Source organism: Daucus carota, chromosome 7 (assembly GCF_001625215.2).
Source record: "Daucus carota subsp. sativus chromosome 7, DH1 v3.0, whole genome shotgun sequence".
Lineage (NCBI taxonomy): Eukaryota > Viridiplantae > Streptophyta > Magnoliopsida > Apiales > Apiaceae > Daucus > Daucus carota.
In genome coordinates this window covers 25119390-25140959 of record NC_030387.2, presented here as the reverse complement: position 1 = coordinate 25140959, position 21570 = coordinate 25119390, and the positions used below count along the sequence as shown (strand labels likewise).

Genomic DNA, 21570 nt, shown 5'->3' with positions numbered 1-21570 from the left:
CTAGTGGTCCATTATTAGATTAGGTGATATTGGTCCATTTTCACTCCTAGGATCCTAGATTTTTATTATTCCACCCGGGATTAAAGTTTTTCAACCAATTGAGATTGTGATATTGGAATTTCCCCATCAAGAAAATGACCTTCGGATGTTGAGAGGAATATTCTGCTAGCTAAAAAATCTGAGACATTTTTTCACTGGTTTGTCAAGCCAGATGACATTTATTACATTTTTCGTTTTTCCAGATTTATCGCTTTATTTTCTATATCTATCAATATTCTTTTATTGCATATATGTGATACTAATTTATATTCTGGGTGATGTATATTTTTTAATATATATTTAAAAGTTTAATATTTATTTTATTTTATTTCGGTATTGAAAATATTTGTATTAATATGCTGCTTTTTTTAGTTATAACATTTTTTTTCAAGTGTTAATCTCTTACATATATAACGTGTTTCCTCCCCATATGTCTTGTTTGATTTTTTATGATCAAATTGACTCAAGTTGATCAAATTTTGATTGGTAATTAGTAATTATTCTTACATGATCTCGAAAATCGAAATAAATACATTTTAAAGTAGAATAAACGTAGATTCTAGTAATATATTTTTCATAATTTTCTCAAATAATATGTATATAAATTTTAATCAAAATTTGGTTAATTCGATCGTAAAAAGATAAATAAGAGAAATAAATAAGTCAAATAATACAAAAAAAAACAATTTGATCATAATATTTAACAATTTATATCAACCCAACTCAATTAACCCACATAAAAAAATGGGATAGGATTTAGATTACTGACGAGGTGTTCGCGGTGCGGTTTTTTCCTAAAACCGTGAACCAACCCGCGCATGCGATTTGAGAAAATTCATAAACCGCAACCGTACCGCATAATATAAAAACTGCATAAACTACACCACAAAATTGTGATGCGGTTTTTATCGTTTACACATTCAAAAACTTCATACTTTTGAATGAAACATAAAAATAATTATAAACTATATGTGTTTAAAAATTTAGAGTTACGATTCTCATCAAAAAAAATATAAACTAATATATAAATATGATAATGATGAAAAGATTTCACCACTAACAAATTATTTCATAGAAAACATATATAATTATATTATATAATTTGTCGTCTTAGAATTAACCTTAATTTATATTGTAAAATTATTAAAATTAAGTTAAGTAACTTGAACATAGACACACATAGGAGATAACATCGTAATAAATGATTATATGATACTCCCTCCGTCTCTAAATACTTTTCCTGTTTGTACTTTTCACGTTTGCCAACACACACTTTTAATCATTAATATCTTTTATTCCGTAATAGTATTAAATATAAAAATTTCACTGTATTAAAGTACTCGTGAATACGAATCTAACAAGATCACTCATGATTATATTTAGTTTTATAGATTAGATGTAAATTAGTAATTTGTGTCATGTTATGAACAGTACCGACATCCCAAATAGGAAAAGAATAAAGAAACGGAGGGAGTATAAATATTTGTAATTATATATTATATATTTTTAATATTTGAAAATAACGGTGCAGTGCGGTTTGAACCGCGCACGTATAATTTGAAACCGCAACCCGCATCGAACCGCGCGATTTGTTAAAATTTTCAATCCACAACCACACCACGAATATGAAAAATCGCATTTTGCGATGTGGTGCGAGTTGTTTATGCGGCGTGGGCGGTTTGATGAACACCCCTAATGACGACTCATTAATTATGATTGTAATAAAAGTGAAGAAGAGAGATAAGCACAATCCTAAGCGGAGGAGGGCAAGTTGGAAAATGATAAAATAAAAAGAATTCCAGCTCATCTTCGTTGTTTATTCACCCATATATAGGGGTGAGCAAAATCGAACCGAAACCGTAAAACCGAACCGAACCGTATAATTTCGGTTCGGTTCGGTTTCAATTTTTTCAAAATTTCGGTTAATTCGGTTTTTCGGTTTGAACCGAAAATAATATCGGTTCGGTCCGGTTTTTGGTATGATATTTCGGTTTAAACCGAAAAAACCGAAATTTTTATAATATAATAAAAAATATATATTTTATGTAAGTCCTAAACCTAGTTCTCTGTTGAAGCACAACACCTCCACCAATTTGTATACTTACATTATTGTTACATAGTTACGTGTAATAATGAATTACACGAGACCACAATGATCGGCAACTCCGTTGTTTAGCAAGACATTAACTATGGTTTCCAGGTTTGCATTCTCCCTCTTCGATTTGTTTATTGATTCTTCAGAGCTTCTGTTTCGGGTAGTTGAGATTGGGACTAATTAGCTTACAATATCCTAATTTGGATTAATGTCGGAGGTCGGAGAGAGGTCTGATGCCCCCGAAATCCGATGCCGGCAGCGAGAAAGCATGGAAGACGCTAAAGCTGGGGAGAGAGGGGATGATGATTATATTAGACACAAAGGAATTACAAATTGTAATTTACAAACAAACAGGGTTTTTGAAAATTTCGGTTCTTTAGAACCGAACCCGAAACCGAACCGAAATAATTCGGTTGGTTCGGTTCGGTTTAGAATATAATTCGGTTCGGTTCGGTTTCAAAAAAAATCACAATTCGGTTTTCGGTTTTTTCGGTTCGGTTCGGTTTTGAACCGAACCGACCGAATGCTCAGCCCTACCCATATATATGCACACGGTCATGCATAATATATATCTACCCACAAGTCCACAACCACAATACATCTCTCTCCCCTCGCTCTCTCTCCCTCTCTCCCTCGTATAAAAGGTAGAGAGGTTTAGCAAACACAAGATAATTGTATAGAGATACACAGCCTGAGTCTTACCATTTGTAGTTTGACTCCCTCATTCATATAACACAAAAGGCGAGGGAGATTTTCTACATTCAGATCTGCTGTGCTCTTTGGTACGACTTTTCTCTTTCGTTTTAACTCATTTCTCTTAATTATCGTTTGATTTATTTACCGTTTGGATCTGTCGTTTTGTCTTAATTGATTTGCAATTTCGTCTTTTCGTTTCGATTTTCACATGATTCTGTTTTCTGATATATGGACTTGTTATTATTCAGTTATATTTGTTTCAGTTTTGGTTTTTTACATAATTGTAATGTAATTCGATATGATATATGACTTGCACATATGTTGATCATGATTATGCTTACTTTGCTAATCGCATCAAATTCTGGACATAATTGAGTCTCTTGAGTTGATTTGATATGATTTCGGTAGGGGGTTAAACTAGTGTGTAGGTGGCGTACAATTATGTGAATTGGAAATGTGATTAATTTATTTATAAATCTTGATCAGATTAGGTATTAAGTAATATAATCAAAGTCATTCTACTTACAAGTTTTAGCTGTGTCGGTGACTCCGTGTGGTACGGATCTGCTTCTTTACTGAGTGTTAATCACGTCATTTTAGAAGTTTATAGTTATAACAAAATGGATCTGCTTCTTTACTGAGTGATTAATCACATCATTTTAGAAGTTTATAGTTATAGCGAAATATACTCGGCAGGGCCGTGGCAAGATATAACTTGAATTACTACAAATTCTTCGATTCAGCATTAAAATTGAAATTATGGGCAAGTCTCTTTACAGAGTGATGCTTAATGCAATGCTGAAATTTGTGGAAGTTTTGCATTATATTTGGGCCAAGCCTAAAACGGATCCAATGGATCAAGTATATTCAAGTAGGGATCCCAGCCTGTTCTATGCTTGCCATTGATATGCTTTTCCTCCGAACTCACTTGGACGAATATTAGCTGTTTTAATATTATGCCACGTGTCTTCGAATTCTGTCCTTTTTCAATCAATTTGCATGGCGTTTACGAAATTCTGCTTCCTCCTACTTGTGGCACGTACTATATACGTGTTAAATTTGGTTCCACCCGTCACTGCATTGCGGGTCTATAATGAGATAAGGATGACAGCTCAGAGTTCCGTGAATGTGCATTCTTCCTACGAATATCTAGTATAAATTTACCTGCTCACATTGATGTAGTTGCATCCCATATGATATTAAAGTATTTCTCAGATTCCAAGTTTTCCATAACAGGATTAGTAAGATCATCCCAGGATGAAGGCCCTTATTCTCGTTGGAGGGTTTGGAACTCGGTTGAGGCCGCTGACTCTCAGCTTCCCCAAGCCCCTTGTTGATTTTGCTAACAAGCCTATGATTTTGCATCAGGTATGTCTTGCTATATGCTCAATTCAGTGACTGGTATACCCATTTGATGGATAGTTGTACTTCTGTTGGATTTAAAAAACTCTCTATTGAGGCAGCTTCTGACTTTCTAAGTAGAAACTTTTTCAGTTTTAAATGTTGTCAAGTCTTATGGATGTTTGCTACATCTTTGGCTATTTCCAAAGCCACGACTATTTTCTCATATATTTGTGCTTGAATTACATCAGATTGAGGCGCTGAAGGCTATTGGAGTGAATGAAGTAGTTCTAGCTATTAATTACCAACCAGAGGTAAGTATCTGTGGTTTTTAATGACATAATTTAGTTCTTGTTTGACTACATATATAATCAGTGATCAACTAGACCATTTTTGTGACAGGTGATGCTCAACTTCTTGAAGGATTTTGAGACTAAGCTTGGTATCAAGATCACATGTTCACAAGAGACTGAACCACTTGGCACTGCAGGGCCTCTGGCTCTAGCTAGAGATAAACTCGTCGATGAAAGCGGTGAGCCATTTTTCGTGCTAAACAGTGATGTGATCAGTGAATACCCCCTGAAGCAGATGATTGAGTTCCACAAATCCCATGGTGGTGAGGCTTCCATCATGGTTACAAAGGTATTATAGATGTAAAATATTATTTATTGATATGAATAATATATACATATATATTGAATAATATATTTAAATATATGTATATAAAAATATGTGTGTGTGTGTGTGTATTTATATATATTTGTTGTAACTTAATTCCATTCGGGATAATAAAGATATTGATTCTTTAGGTGGATGAGCCTTCTAAATATGGTGTAGTCGTGATGCAAGAGTCAACAGGGCAAGTTGAACGGTTTGTGGAGAAACCCAAATTATTTGTAGGCAACAAGATCAATGCTGGTATTTACCTTCTGAACCCATCTACGCTCGATCGAATTGAACTAAGACCTACCTCAATTGAGAAAGAGGTTTTCCCCAAAATCGCAGCAGAAAAGAAGCTTTATGCAATGGTCCTTCCAGGATTTTGGATGGACATTGGACAGCCAAGAGATTACATTACTGGTCTAAGACTTTACCTAGACTCCCTTAGAAAGAACTCTCCATCTAAATTGACCACAGGAGCCCACATTGTTGGAAATGTTCTAGTGGATGAGAGTGCAAAAATTGGAGAGGGATGTCTTATTGGACCTGACGTTGCTATTGGGCCTGGTTGCGTCATTGAGTGTGGAGTTAGACTCTCTCGCTGTACTGTGATGCGCGGCGTCCGTGTCAAGAAACATGCCTGCATTTCCAGCAGTATCATTGGTTGGCACTCAACAGTTGGACAATGGGCTCGTGTTGAAAACATGACTATTCTTGGAGAGGATGTTCATGTTTGTGATGAAATATACAGTAATGGAGGTGTAGTTCTGCCTCACAAGGAAATCAAGTCTAGCATTCTGAAGCCAGAGATTGTGATGTGAAGTACTCTGCAAGTGTTTCTTGGTGATATAGTAAGTTATGTGATCGGTTTGTTTCATTTCCTTTCTTCCCCGTGTCTGTTCTTTTTGAAGTGTAAAAGTCCGGTCTTTAGTAAGTTTTGGGAGTTGTTATGCGGGGAATGTTTTCTTTTACTAAGAAGATAATGATATATGGTCTGTTAGAATTGTGTAACGTTTGGTGTACAAAGAAATAAACTCCGTTAAAGTTTTCTGTTATTTTGATTTTGTCGCCTATGGATACCAGAAGTTTTATATGTTCATCACTGATAGACATGATCAATGAGCATCTTGGTTCACTTTTGGTAATGCAAGACTTTCCCATTGAGGCCTGAGGATGTCATTTACAGGCTTAATGATGTGTAGTTTTTCTAACTGACAATGAAAGACTGGGACTATTATGAGCTAGCATATTTTTAACATTATTACAATAATGAAAGTTGAGAAAATGACTTGAAAAATTGCAATTTGTTCTTTAACTAGGGTGGAGGATTGCTACATAATAATTGTCAACTTTAATTGCCCTGGGATACAGGTTCAGCTGTGTAGCACCATATCAATCACAATTCCTCACCAATACTCTGTCTCCTTTCTCCCTATTTATTGCTTTTGTACAAATCGAAACTAATTGGGAAACTAATCGGTTGACCCGTCGATTCAGGATTTGTCGGAGATTTTTTCAATAAATCGGAGTCAAATTGGAATGTAATCAATATATCGGTAAAATAATCGGAGAAGTTTTAGAACACTGTTTTTGTGAAATTCATTTTTATTTATAGACTTTTTTCATTAGATCTATACTACTTAATGAAAAGGAGTTAAAAATTTCAACATGAAAAAATATTTGATAATCTAAACACATTTGGTAGTTGAGGATAGGGGTGTACACGGTTCGGTAAAACCGACCAGACCAAACCAAACCGATCACTTTTCGACCGAACCAACCCGAATTTTTTTAACCCGATATGTATTTGGTTTAAAAAAATATAAACCCTACTTAATTGGGTTGGTTACGGGTTTGAATATTTTTAGGCCGAACCAAACCAACCCGAATAAAAAATAAAAAATTTTAAATATTATATATATATGCATAGCCCAGCACCTCGAATATATTTTTAAATATATCATGTTGTCTAAATTAGTGATTAGTGTCACAAGTATATGATTATTGTTCACAAAATGGTATATCTTCTGCAATGTTTCTGAAGGTAAAGTTTCTTAACCTACCTCAGAAAATTTATTATAAAATATTTAAGTTACATGTTTCAGTTTTACCGAGTAGTCTGATGTGATTATATTGGTATGCATAGGGGAGTAAAGAGTTGAGCAACAGTTTATAATATTTATTAACTCAACCGAACCAATCCAAACCGAACCAAACCGAAGTACTACAAATTGGTTTGGGTTACAAATTTATACGGTTCGGGTTAGGTTGAAAATTTGAAAACCCGACTTAATTGGGTTGGGTCAATAAATTCTATCAACCCGCCCAATCCGAACCGTGTACACCCCTAGTTGAGGATATACATTCTGTCCCAACTGATACTGTGGAATATTCTTCAAGATGATGCTATATTTTCAACAACTTGCATCATGTTAACTAGGGGTGAGCAAAAATCCGAATAGGACCGAAACCGAAACCGCTACAAACCGCTAAAATCCGAACCGTATAAAACCGAACCGAAACCGAAACCGAAAATTTTAAAACCGAAACCGAAACTGAATATGCGGTTCCGGTTATAGCTAGGAACCGATCCGAAAAAACCCGAACCGATCCGATTTTTAAAAATTTATATATATAATAATTATAATATTTATAATTTATATAGAAATCTATTAAATATCGACAATATTGAGCTACTTCATATAAAGCAGGCAAGAGTGTCACTGAGGTCTAAGGTTAAACTTCTACTGAAGTTAACACCTGAAATCTGATTTTAGCTTCATTAGCACTAGCTCTAATATGCATTGACCGGATGCAAAATACTACTGAAGTTATGGATAGTCATTATTATTATAAGAGTTCAGCTTATTATTTAACCTGTAGATTAGACTTAATACTTATGCAGACTTATGGTTCTGATTGTTATGTTTTTCCTTTGTTTAAACTTTGCATGAATGTATAATTTTTAATTAAGTTTTAATTGATCATGTATAATAATTCGTACTTTTTTTCATGCGGTTTTTTAACCGAAACCGAACCGATAGAAACCGAATCCGAGGTTTTGGAACCGAAACCGAAACCGGCGATGAGGTTGCGGTTGCGGTTTTTAATTTTTAAAACCGAGGGTATGAGGTTCCGGTTGCGGTTTTATCCAAAAACCGCACCGAAACCGCATCCGCTCTCCCCTAATGTTAACATCTTACTTTGAGAAGATGAAACTGAACTGAACTTGCCTTTTTGACTCCAGGTGTCATATCAGGTAAAAGGGAAAACTCAGCTCATTTTTTGACCAAAACGAATATACATGATGAATATGGCTTCGTACCAAATCATATAAGATGTAAATTATTTAATAAAACAGATATCCTAATACAGTAGAATTCTCTAATTGTTGTTGAATTTTGGCACTTCACCTAAAAAAAAAATCTCCACCTAAACAAAGTAAGAAGATTAGAAAAATATTCGTTGGCTAAAGATTTATCAAGGTAATCGAGTACAAAGTACAAACCAGAAGATGGTGAAGCTATTTCGTTGGACTCATAGTCAGCACCTCGCTCTTTGCACAACTTATAACATAACAGTATAAACTCGAGAATTCTACAATATTTTTCTCCACCTATACAAAGCTAGATGATTTTGGAATTCTGAATTCGATAAAATGACATTTTGAATAAAACAAAAGAATTTGAAGACATTCAAATACTGCTAATAATATAATCTCGAGAATTTGAAATGACAATTTATATTATATCATTTGAAATTAATTATCTGTTTCCAAACACAATTTTAGATCGCTAACCAGCTTACTCAATGTGCTATGTTCTATTTAAAATTAATTATCCGTTTCCAAACACAATCTTAGATCGCTAGCCAAATATGCTATGTTCTATTTAAAATTAATTATCCGTTTCCAAACACAATCTTAGATCGCTAGCCATGTTCTCAATCTTACAAGTGTGTTGGGCTTGTTTCTTTTACGCATGGGATGTCTTGCTACCATTTGTTGTTTCCTTAAATTTCTGTCTGAGCTTGACGCTTTTATTAATCAGCGGACATGTATGGGCTTAAGTGAGATGTTCAACATATCATCAGAACCGCTTCTGAATAACAAAGTCATGAATTTATCACAAGTCAAAACGCAACCCAGATCTTGATACATCATTCAAATCTATCTTACAACATCAAACCGCTTGTTTATTTAGCTAAAAATGTAATAAACAGCACAAAATTACAATAGCACAAATCCTGGCACCGTAGCTCTCATAATTGGTATAACTACTTGGGAGCAGTCAAGGTCAAGCTAACATCCCAAAGTTTCTTGGCCAGTTCTTCATCATTTGCCAGCTTGCTTGGTTTGGCTTGGTTGCTGTCTGCAAAATATCCGCCTGAAATATCCTTAACTTGCGGATTTAAGGCCAAATAGCATGATGTTGCTGCTCCCTGTATCCATCATCCATGATGAAGGGTTAATCATCGCCTCAGAAGCATCTTTAAACAATGAATATCCCGTAAATGATAATAACAATGTTTCATGCAAATAAGGCGAGCAAATGAAAACAGACCTGGGGAATGTTTTTGGTCACCCATTGAGCAAAAGTGTTAAACCCTGTAATGCAAAAGGGGTCAGAGCTTAATAACAAGTTACTAGAATATAACTACTGACTTATAATGTGAGAAGAACGTATCAAGTACTTACAGCTGAGAAGACTGCTATGACTGAGAAGATTTGTGGCAATAACTCCGGGATGAAGCGAATTAGCTGTAATATTCACCCCTTCCTCCTGATCAGTTGCATAAAATTACAAATCAGATTTAAACAACGATGAAGTTTGAGTATAATATATGAAGTATTTTCCAGAGGAAAAAGAATTTCTGAACAAATACTTAAACACTCCAAATTGATAGATGAATTCATTGTAGATGTTTTCACCAATGAGCTCAGACCAGATGCATGCTTTTAAAACACGATTTAGCATCCATAATGAAGTCTAGTACCCACATTATGTTATTAGTCATATAACCAATTCTTTGATGGTAAATGGGTGCCTCACTAGTATTAATGTCATCTGACAAACATTTTAAAGCATACATGACTGCAATAGATGGCTAGATGCACAATCTGAGTGTTTTCTTACTTCAAGTTTCTGCAGACATATGCCAGATTAAGTGGTACACTACCATAACCAAAATTACAGTAGCATATTGGTCTCTGAGTCTAGCAAGACCCAACTCGTGCTCTACAAACAGGTATCCTTGTGAACATATATTTGGTAAAGGTATCTGTACATGAATTTTGATGTCATCACTTGAGAAATTTTACCTTCAAGCGCTTGGTAAGCTCATTGGTGTGCAAGATATTACAAAGCTTTGATTGACTATAGGCAGTATTCCCATTGTAACTGCAAAAGTCGGAGTATGGATGATGTGAGGATCATGACTATTATAAAAGTTTGTAGCCATTTTTTGGTCACAAGAAAAGAAGACCATCAGCAAGCAAGTGTCCATGATTTACACATAAAAGAACAAGGGAAGGAGAAGATCGGAAAAGGGAAAAATAGAAGAAAGAAACACAAAAAAAAATATCTTCTCTATGAAAGCATAATACTCATATGTAGTTGCATGACGTAGTGATATAACACAAGTATGAGCATCTGTATCTTGGTATATATGCTAATTAAAATGGAATATACCTTGCTTCATCATTTAATTTGTCAAAACGAATTCCTTCTTTATATCCATAAAAGTGGAGGTCTGATGATATATTGATGATTCTCCCTTCTTTCTGGCTATCTTCTGCGGTCTTCTTCATGGTATCCAACAAAAGGTTTGTCAAAAGAAATGGACCTGACAAAAGTGGCAAATGCTCTTAATTAGTGCACCCATAATGATACATCTGCAAAGTGTAAATCAGATATAGCCGATGTAACATACCTAAATGGTTAACTGCAAATTGCTGTTCAATGTTGTCTTTGGAAAGTGTGAAGGGAGGGGCCATAATCCCTGCGTTGTTACTTTCGAAAACAAAATTTATAAAATAGTTATCTTTAGTGCTCAAAATTTGTATGAAGGTTGTGACCAAAATTAAATAAATTTGTATAAAGGTGAATGAGCTACATAACATAAATATAGCATATAACTACTATTGCATAGTTTTCTTACACAAGGATATTCAGGGGATGACCACATGATATATATTCCTTTGCAAATTTCCTTATTGATTCCTGTGAGTTAAGATCGATTTCCATTACATCAATTTTAGCATTGGGAATTTTCTGAAGTATATCATCTTTAACTTTTTTCCCAGCATTTACATTCCTCACTCCCATAATAACATGTACACCACGCAAGGCAAGCACACGTGCAGTCTCTATTCCAATACCATTTGATGATCCTGCAATTTTTCAAAGCATAAGCACTATTTAGTAAATTGCAGGATGAAAGTACTAAATCTATGTTCAACTCAAAAGTTATATTCCAGAGTCTGTAGTTCCAAAAAGTCAGGGAATGTCTATATTGTAGATGTCATGAACTAATCAAATCTCCCATCCTATGGCTCTTCCCTCTGAACATACACAGTAAATAACACTTTTATACATTAGGAGTCAGCTGTCTTTTATTCACTTAGCTAGGGTTAATCACGGTGTGTGTGTGTGGGTTGGTGGGGGGATTATTTTCTAACACCACAGACCAACCCGCATATGCGGTTTTATCAAATTGTCAAACTGCACCCGCACCATGAAATTTTAAAATCGCATAAACCACACCACGAAAATGCGGTGCAGTGTACTCCAGTTCACACATGTTTGACGTGTTCAGACTTCAGATGATTCTTCTCCATATGCATGAAACATTTTAAAACTTAGGATGTATATAGAGTGGCTTATGATAAAAACTTATTTGGTTCCTTATCTCAATACTTTCCAACTAGCTGATGCATGTATGTGTCTTACTCGAAAGGTTGTTTTGCAGAGGATTAAAACTTATTTGTATGTACTATGTGCCTGTTTGACTGGATAAGTCAGAATCAGAATCAGCTTATTGATACTTTTTGTTTAAGGAAGTTATAAATCAGCTTCTCACTTCAAGACAGAATATGAGAAGTTGAAAATCCTAACTTCTTTTAGTCACTTATTTTTAATTAATTATTAGGATCACTTTAAAAATAATTTATAATATTCTCCTATTATATTAATAATTTTTATACCTAATAAGCTGTAAATATCAAAAAAATTATAAGTTATTTTCCACTTATAAGTAACTCCTCACTTATAAGCAATAAGTACTTATTTTAAGCTATGTGTTGAAGACTCTAATGCTAGTACCAGTAGCTGTATAAAGATTCCAGATGGTTCCAGATGCCTCCATTCTTTCTGTGCCAGCTCAGATATCCAAGCTCTTTCTTGAGAGAGTTAGTTGCTGTTTGATTCTGTTAGTCTACATGTTGTGTTAATCTATAGTCACAGAGACAACTAGTAGTAGGGTTTAGTTTTCATAATGTTCATTTTGTGATACGTCAGAAAGCTTGTAAATACACAAAGCCTCAGTCTATATTTTAGTGTGCTGTATATACAAATTTTGCAAGTTTAAACACTAAGCCAAATGACCCTTGTATATATTGTAAAGTGACCCTGGCTTCTGACAAAAAAAGGCAACTAATTTGAATCTTCAGCTCCTGCCAACTTGCCGAAAATTATACTAGTACTAGTCATGTTCCAGTCAATTTTAAGAAGAAAACTAACTTCTTGCGAATCATTCTCAAAAAAAAATAAAAAAATCTAGCGGATTGATCAATTTACTAGGCTTTGTTCTCTTTATTTCGAGGGTGTATGTTGTCATTTTCGGTCTCTTTCACAAGTGTTGAAAAGAGGTAACAGAATCTTTGTAACTTCTTTTTCCGCATATTCTCAAAACTGTCAGAAATTCTATCACAGAAGTAGTAGTAGTAGTAGTACAAATTTGATCAAAGAGAAAAGAAAAAAACAGTATGCATATTCAGACAGAAGCGCTGGGAAATACAGGGGCTGTTTGGCCGAGCTTAAAAGCCCGGTTCTAGATTTATAAGTTAGAGACATTTATTTAAAGATCCAGATTAAAGCATTCCTAACTCCTCGAGGTTTTACAAGAAGAGTGTCAAGTAAAGAAAACACAGATCGAGTAGTGGTCAATCAAAAATACATACATGAACACATGATAGACATATAATATCACCAAACACAGATGAAAAAATGGGAAAAAGAAAAGACCTGTGACAATAGCAGTAAGGCCAGATCCATCGACACCTTCGGTGACTTGCTCAGCAGTAGAGCGAGCAGAGAAGCCAGATGGACCATTAAATCCCAGAAGCCACATAGTTGAAGAGGAGATAGTTGTTTATGTTGGCAAGACTTGCTAAAACAAAGTTGATGAAGCCTAGGCTGATGAATGGAGTGGTTAAATGTCTCGAGTGTGTTTGTGTGTGTATAATAATGGTAGCAGTGGATATACTATAAAACTATTTACTGGGCCAGGTTTATTGACGGAGTGGGATATGTCGTAAGAGCTTTTATGTCAGACTTGTTCGGGAAGGTCAAGTGGAGGCAGCCATCAGGATGGACCAAACTTGTATTGGGGTACACGTGCGCAAATACCAGCATTTTTGTTCCCGTTCCTCCGTGGTGAATCGTACTCCCTCCGTCCCGGTAGATTATATACGTTTGGTTTGGACACGGAGACCAAGAAAAAGTGTAAAAAGTGAGTAAATTGAGATGAAAAGTGAGTAAAATGGTGGGACCCATTTATATTTAATGATAGATTTGAGATAGTGGGGGAAAATAGTGGATGTAATAGTGTTTATAGTATTATAGAATGAAGATAGTGGAAGAATGTAGTGGGTGTAGTAGTGTTTTATATTATAAAAAGTTACTATATTTGGAATGTATAGAAATGATGGGACGTCCCAAAAAGGAAATTGTATAGAAATGAGTGGGACGGAGGGAGTATACATTTGTCGGAGAACTAGACATATAAGTATTTAACCAAGTTATAAAATTTATTTTATAATTTATTTTACTGTAATATTTTTCTTTACAAATAAAAATATAATATTTAAATTTTTATTCATAAATAAAATTTTGAAATTAAAATGGAATTGAAGAAATGTTCAATAGCTCAGGAGTAACTAACAATTATTTGGAGCAACTCCAACAAACTTCTCGTTCAAACTCTTTAGGATTGTTTAGAACCAAATTTGAATATCCTCTTTAATTTTGTCTCCTTGTATGTTTAAAAACTCTTCGATACTTTTCAATTTTAAGATTTTCTTCCCTTACTTCATTCTTAACTAATTTCTATTGATTTTTTCCAATTTTATTGTCTTTGCTTTTCTTTATTCGAGTATTATGTGCATATTTATTAATAAAAAAATTAATTTATGAGATATCGATGAAGAAGCCATTGAAGATGACACATAATATCATGCTACTATATAACAATTTAGTAAAAATCATTTTATTATATTTCAAATTTACTTTTTTAATTCGATCGATAAATAGAAAACTCATGTATATTATGATTTCGAATCAGAAGTGATAATTAGAAAACAATTTATAATATATCAAGCATTACGTATAAAATTTAAAACTAAAAAATATATATCAGGTGGCTTAAAAATATTAAAATTCATGTCCAAATTATTATAAACGGTTGAAATCCATTTAACCAGAATAACCAGAATATGTGTCGGGTCAGCCACAGATATTATCATTTTGGGTCAGATTAGTAATCTATCGCCGGAAAGATTATAGAAATACAATCCACCAAAAAAGGAGTTGTAAGAGCAAGTCCAAGAGTGCCCTATATTGATGTCCTAAATCAAAATTTAAGGCATGTGAAGCAAATCAATACTCCAACAATGTCCTAGTGTTGCCCTAAAAAACTAGGACATGTAACAAGTGCCTAATTTTTGAGGCACCATTTTGTATGCCCTATCAATAAAAAAATAGCTTTTTACCATTCCACTACATCTCTCTCCTCCCTCCTTCTCATTTCTTTCCAATAACAATTCCAATATATATTATTATTTTAATAATAAGGCACAATAATGGGGCATGTTGTTGGAGTTGATACATTGAGATGATGTCCTAAATCACTAGGACACTATATTTTATAATATTTATAAGGCATTTGCTAGGACACTGTTGGACTTGCTCTAATATGGAAAGTTTATAAAAATCTCCTTTAAAGAACAGGCTTGTTTTTATTTGAAATCACATTCAAACCATACAACTTCAAGCAACACAGACTTAAAAGATGCGCATCCAGAACTAGTGCTTTGCTTCTGTGAAACTCAGACTGTAGTCCCAGAGTTTCTTGGCCAAGTCAGAATCTCTTGCCAACGTGCTCGCTTCCACTTTATTGTTGTCCACAAAATATTCTCCTGAAATCCCTTTAACTTTCGGGTGCAGTGCCACATAACATGTAGTTGACGCTCCCTAAAACAACAATTTTTTCATCACATTGTGGACTAAAAAGTTCTGCAAAACCATGATCAACAACAGAATCCAGAACAAACCTGTTCAATGTTTTTGGACGTGTATTTCGCAATTGTTTTCACTAACCCTGCAGTCAAGAAATCAGCATAAGTGTTTATACTAGATAGCCCAGTGGTTAAGGGTTTATCCTCTGTCGTCCCAGGTCATGGGTCTCACCCCGAGAATATCTTCGAACAGATACTCACTTTGTAAGGCTATAAGCCATATTAGTCAAAAAAAATAGAATGCCATTATATTTACACGCAACTACTTGATACTCCATATGCAGTACTCCGTCTCACAAGGTTGTATACCGTTAAATTATTTTTAATTTTTTTATTTAACTATAAATTCAATGTTTAAACTTGAATAAGAAAAGGTAAATGATAAATTATGGAAGTAGACTTTATATTTTAACTTAAAAACGTGTCGAGCATTAAAAAAAACTGTATACAATTGAATGGACAGAGGGAGTAGAATTTAAGGAACTTGATGCAAAGAGAAGAAGACAGACTAAATACTTACAGTAACCAGGTCCGCTATTAGGTGCAAAGATATTTGTGGCTATAAGTCCTGGATGAAGCGAGTTTGCTGTTATATCAACTCCCTCTTCCTGGAACAATAGTACACAAATAGAGTATACAGTTAGATTATTATAACTTCTCATCATTATCAGACAATTATAATGAAATCAGGATTCCAGATTGCTAAGCAATATATTTGATGGGGTTGAAATATAACCTTCAAGCGCCTTGCAAGCTCATTAGTGTGCAGAATGTTACAAAGCTTGGATAGTCCATATGCTGACTTTCCCATAGCAGAGCTGTTGTAACTGAAACAATGATAATAATATAAATGAAAATTATGTTAGATGGTTCTAATAAGTATTGCTTGTTTATCAAAAAACAAGTTTTTAACTGTGTAATGTACTTCTACTTGCATCTCACACCTTTTCTCATCATTGATCGTTTCAAAGCGTATTCCCTCTTTGTGAACACTATATCTGTGCATGTCTGATGATACGTTAATAATCCTTCCTTCTGTCCGGGTCTTTTGTGCAGTCTTATTCATCGTCTCCAACAAAAGATTCGTCAAGAGGAACTGACCTGAGAATACCATATAATGAACGGAGATATCAGTCTAGACAAGAGGATTCTTACACACTGAAGTCACAATATCAATGCACAAAATCATAAGCATCATTTCACATACCTAAATGATTGACTGCAAATGTTTGTTCAATGTTGTCTTTTGATAATGTGAACTTGGGAGGAGCCAAAATTCCTGCATTATTACTTGCAAACCGAACGAATGCAATGTATATTAAACAGTTATGGCCTGTGAAAATTTCAATGTTCCATAATGATATCAAGGCATGGATAAGATCTTGGTAATTTGACCTTAAGGGCCTTAAAGTAGCAGTGCAGATTCGAACACTATCACATTATTTACTCACATTAGAATGTTGAGAGGTAGATTGCTGGAAATGTATTGTGAAGCAAATTCCCTGACAGAGTCTAGTGAATTGAGATCGATTTCCATGACATCAATTCTAGCATACGGGATCTCCTGGAGCAAGTTGTCTTTTAGTATTTTACCAGCATTAACATTTCTGACTCCCATGACTACATGAACATGACGCAAGGCAAGCACTCGTGCAGTCTCTTTTCCAATACCGTTTGTGGCTCCTGTAATAATTTTTAATCAAAACTATATTATTTTGTCAATTAAATTCAAGACCGTGGCCAATTAGCAAATGAACTTCATATTTTGTCGATTTTTTAACTAGGAACAAGATGAGCACCGGCCTGATCCTAAACTTAAGCTTAGAGGTAAACCAGTACGAATGGAACAGAGGTTATCCGAAATTGTAGCCAGTAAAGGGCAGTATGCAAGTAAAGAATACATATATTTTTTAAAAAAAATTCAGTTAAAAAAAAAAACCTTGCAAAAACAATCTGGTAGTCTGCAACCAAACAGAAATTATGAAGTGTTTCTGATCATTTTGAGTATTTGGTTTCCGTTTGAATCATGGTTGGGTTGCTTCTCTAGGTAATCAAGCCAAACTATCCAAACCTAAAACAAATTAACCACTGTCCACTCTATGCCAGTGGCACCAAAAGTTGTCGTAAAAAGTATAGTAAAACCAACAGGGGAAGCACGATATAGACCTGTGATGATGGCTGTTTGAGCACTTCCATCAATTCCGTCTGTAACTTGCTCTGCAGTGTTACCAGCACAGAATCCGGATTCACCTTTCCCTCCAAACCTCCACATGGCCTCCTTCTGGTACTTTGGTTTGATAATAAATATTAGTTTGGAAGCAATTCAACAAAATTTCAGTTTTTAGCTCCTACATGAATGATTGCAATGATGATGAAGCCTTTTGTGCATAGATACTAAGTATATGATTAAGCTAGCATGGGAAGAACATGAAATAATGTAAAGCCTTATATAAAAATATAGCATGAAAAGATGTCTTGCACTACATTACTTGTATAGACAAAAGTAAAAAAGGGCGTGCTTGGATTTGTGAGTCAGCCCATCTTAATTGACTCAAGAATAATAATAATCTAGGACTGATGTTTGCAGCCAAATTAGTATTTAAATAAAGATTTTTTTTTTCTATACAAGATAAAACATTCACACAAACAACCAATCAGATTCACCCTACAAATCAAAATTTGTATGAAATTCTACTCTTATTAAGTTGATGGTTGAATATAATGGATTATAGGCTAGTACATGTATATGATAAAAGTTACAAAAATTCTCAGAGCTTAGAAGTAAGGCAGTATAGATAAAACAAACAATGAAAAGATAACACAGAGCTTCCACACATGCACACTCAGAAGTAGCAGCTCCGGAACTAGAACTTGGCATCCGTAAAGCTCAGACTGTAGTCCCAAAGTTTCTTGGCCAACCCAGAATCTCTTGCCAATTTGCTGGCTTCCACTTTGTTGTTGTCCACAAAATATTCTCCGCTTACCCCTTTAACTTTTGGATTCAATGATAGATAACATGTTGTTGATGCTCCCTGAAATTAATGATATTGTCATTACTTGTTAGACTGTGTTTAAGTGAATCTGAACAACAGTTTAGTTCAGAAGAAACCTGTCCTATGTCTTTAGATATGTATTTTGCAAGTGTGTTCATCAGCCCTGCAGTTATCAAATAAACAAGACTGTTAATACCACAAAACCATTAAATCATGCTTCCAATGTGCTAAACCGATTATTTTCAATAAGATAGATACAGGGAGAGTGAGATGGAAGCCGTGAACAGTTTAACTACGGAGAAGGAAACAAGGGATATTCTAAAAGATCTCTAATGATATGTTGATTCCTGAAAACTCTGTAGTTTTAAGAAAAAATTAAAGCTGCAAACAAATCATCAGAAAGAAAATATAGTGTAAATTGTGGATATTTAGTATAGAATTCAGATGGCTAGTCTAGGAGAGACCAAAACACTCAAATTCTTACAGGAAGTAACTCCAGCGTTAGGTGCAAAGATATTTGTGGTTATGAATCCTGGATGAAGTGAGTTTGCAGTTATATTAACTTCCTCTGCCTGGTACAAAAGTAGATAGAAATACAAAACAACAGTTATATTTCACGTTTTAACTGAGGTAAGACATTATGGTGAACTGATTCGCAGGTGTAATACAAAGAAGCTTCCTCTGAATAAAAGAAATAACACAGTTTCCATGTGAACATTATAAATTTACTACTATCACTACATAGTTAAATCAGCAAAAGTTTCGGACTGAGGGACTACTAATAGCTAAGAAACTCAGGGATTGTGATGGGGTAAATGTGAATGATAACCTTGAAGCGCCTTGCAAGTTCATTAGTGTGAAGGATGTTACAAAGCTTGGATAGTCCATATGCTGACCTTCCCAAAGCAGAGCTGCTGTAGCTGAAATGATCATAGGAAATCAACCAAATACTTAAATACACATAAATCTATATATTTTGTGAAATGCTGTAAAATACTGCTAGTTTTATTAAAAAAAACTAAGCATTTTATTGGGTAATATAGTTTTAGTTGCATCAAAATCTATGTTATGTAAATGAATTAATGCAATAAGGAGAGAACGCAAAACGCAAAGGAAGCCAATTTTGGAAATTAGTTTTCTTAAACAAAATCTTTATAATCAACCAAAATGATGAAAGAGTATGCTGAAGGCTGAGTAGTCTGAGAGTGATGGTCGAGCAATCATATATTGAAAGATATACAAAAACACTTGAAGTGAACATATATAGGTGATGAAGATGGTATATGATCACACCTCTTCTCATCATTGATCTCTTCAAAACGAATCCCTTCCTTGTGAACTCCATATCTGTGCATGAATGATGATACATTGATAATTCTTCCTTCTGTCCGGCTCCTACTTGCTGTCTTTTTCATCGTCTCCATTAAAAGGTTTGTCAAAAGAAATTGACCTGAGGAAAATATATATGCAATGGGCGACATCAATTGAGGGCGACAGATTCGTACATCCTGACATTATATACCAATTTATGAAATGATAACCAGTATTTACATACCCAAGTGGTTGACTGCAAATGTTTGTTCAATGTTGTCTCTTGAAAGTGTGAATTTGAAAGGAGCCAAAATCCCTGCATTATTACTTTCAAAGTCCAAAGAGCAACAAATATATTAGCCAAACTTAATTGTTGAACAATATGGAAGATATTTCTGTAATTTAAGTATGAAAAAGCCTTAAAGTCACATTGCACATTTGAACATAATCACATAATTTACTTACATCAAGATGTTAAGAGGAAGGCCACTGGATATATATTGTGATGCAAATTCCCTGACCGAGTCTAGTGAATTAAGATCAATTTCCATGACTTCAATTCTAGCATAAGGGATCTGCTGCAGCAATTCTTCTTTTAATTTTTCACCAGCATTAACATTTCTTACTCCCATAACTACATGAACATGGCGCAGAGCAAGGACTCGTGCAGTCTCTTTTCCAATACCATTTGTTGCTCCTGTAATTAGGGAAAATATGAGTTTCCCTGGAGTTATTTGTGAATTGTGATTTATGCAGTACGATGCTTCAGTAAAACATGAAAATATTGGAACCAAAGTTGAGCTATGTTTCAGCAGCCATATAGCACTTGAAATTAAATGTGATTAGGTTTGGTTTGCAAAATACGCGATTGAAAACAAATGGCAAAATCCAAAAAAATATAGGATGACAAGCGAAGGACCTGTGACAATGGCAGTAAGGGCAGTGCCATCAATTCCTTCTGTAACCTGCTCTGCATTATTACTTGCATTGAACCCGGATTCACTTCTCCCGCCAAAAATCCACATGCTTCTGAATATTTTTGTAGGTTTAGGTTATAAATATGCAATAAAAAAGATCAAATGCCAACTCTTGCTGCTACAATCATATCAGAAGTTGAAGCAATGTGCAAGTATATATAGTAATCCAAATAACAGAGAGATGATTTGTAGAATATAGTGTCAAGCACATTTGCTCATTCATGACGTCTAGTTAACAAATTTACTAAAGAGTGGTTTAGTAAGCAAAATCAAATTGAGTTGATGCTTCCCTCCGGATACTTCCATGGAGCTGCATTCCTGCAACCCCATTAAGCACTAACTACTTATCTGTTAGTTTTTTTATAGCAACAAACATTTTAGATCCCTAGCGGGGCACATTGAAATAACAAAGACGACATTTTACCAACCGATGATTATTATTTAATAGCAGCTTTGAATGTCATAAAGTTTTAATTATAGAATTTTGAAGTGAACTACCTGTGATGTAGTTTCTCTAGAATGACGACTGATCCCTACCCGGGCTTTTTTTTTTTTTGACGAAAAGCGAAGAATTTAATAGATAACTGAACCCAGCCGAGACAAACCCTCGAACGGTCAATTACAACCTGATTAAGAAACAAAAAACGAGCTAAACATATAGCTGCTTTGTTTTCAGATCACTTAACAAATAGAATATTTAAATTCTTTAAACTAAAAAGTATTACAATCAAATCTCGAACAATCCAACCTATCTGTAGCCCAATGTTTAGAATTATCAGTTACATCAACCGATATTGGATCAACAAATGACCCCAAAACATGAACAATTTTATGTCGTAAAAGGTGAGCTCTTACGATATTCACCACCGTGTCATATCTAATACAAGCCTTACGGATTACCCAAAATATCATGTAACTCCTTCTTAGAAACGTTACCGAGACCCA

General features: G+C 34.5%; 4 protein-coding genes across 4 annotated transcripts; 1 reads left to right on the top strand and 3 right to left on the bottom strand.

Annotated features, from left to right (window-relative positions):
- The first annotated feature begins 2704 nt into the window (after positions 1–2704).
- LOC108196767 (mannose-1-phosphate guanylyltransferase 1) lies at positions 2705–5886 on the top strand. The gene is made up of 5 exons (XM_017364201.2): positions 2705–2916; positions 4067–4198; positions 4423–4485; positions 4574–4813; positions 4981–5886. Exons 2-5 carry the CDS (start codon positions 4088–4090, stop codon positions 5650–5652), a joined length of 1086 nt encoding a protein of 361 aa, XP_017219690.1. The 5' UTR covers positions 2705–2916; positions 4067–4087; the 3' UTR covers positions 5653–5886.
- Positions 5887–8929: 3043 nt separating this feature from the next.
- On the bottom strand, positions 8930–13451 carry LOC108196149 (short-chain dehydrogenase TIC 32, chloroplastic). The gene is made up of 8 exons (XM_017363289.2): positions 13075–13451; positions 10991–11222; positions 10763–10842; positions 10522–10675; positions 10152–10230; positions 9528–9612; positions 9394–9437; positions 8930–9271 (listed from the first exon to the last, which is right to left on the bottom strand). The coding sequence occupies exons 1-8, from the start codon at positions 13178–13180 to the stop codon at positions 9107–9109; spliced, it is 945 nt and encodes a 314-aa protein (XP_017218778.1). The 5' UTR covers positions 13181–13451; the 3' UTR covers positions 8930–9106.
- A 1567-nt stretch (positions 13452–15018) lies between these two features.
- Positions 15019–17854, bottom strand: LOC108196147 (short-chain dehydrogenase TIC 32, chloroplastic-like). The gene is made up of 8 exons (XM_017363287.2): positions 17511–17854; positions 16796–17027; positions 16552–16634; positions 16289–16445; positions 16081–16171; positions 15865–15952; positions 15381–15427; positions 15019–15300 (listed from the first exon to the last, which is right to left on the bottom strand). Exons 1-8 carry the CDS (start codon positions 17614–17616, stop codon positions 15133–15135), a joined length of 972 nt encoding a protein of 323 aa, XP_017218776.1. The 5' UTR covers positions 17617–17854; the 3' UTR covers positions 15019–15132.
- Positions 17855–18022: 168 nt separating this feature from the next.
- On the bottom strand, positions 18023–20848 carry LOC108196148 (short-chain dehydrogenase TIC 32, chloroplastic-like). Its single transcript, XM_017363288.2, has 8 exons — positions 20568–20848; positions 20114–20345; positions 19893–19975; positions 19631–19787; positions 19167–19257; positions 18822–18909; positions 18454–18500; positions 18023–18376 (listed from the first exon to the last, which is right to left on the bottom strand). The coding sequence occupies exons 1-8, from the start codon at positions 20671–20673 to the stop codon at positions 18209–18211; spliced, it is 972 nt and encodes a 323-aa protein (XP_017218777.1). The 5' UTR covers positions 20674–20848; the 3' UTR covers positions 18023–18208.
- Between the last annotated feature and the right edge of the window lie 722 nt (positions 20849–21570).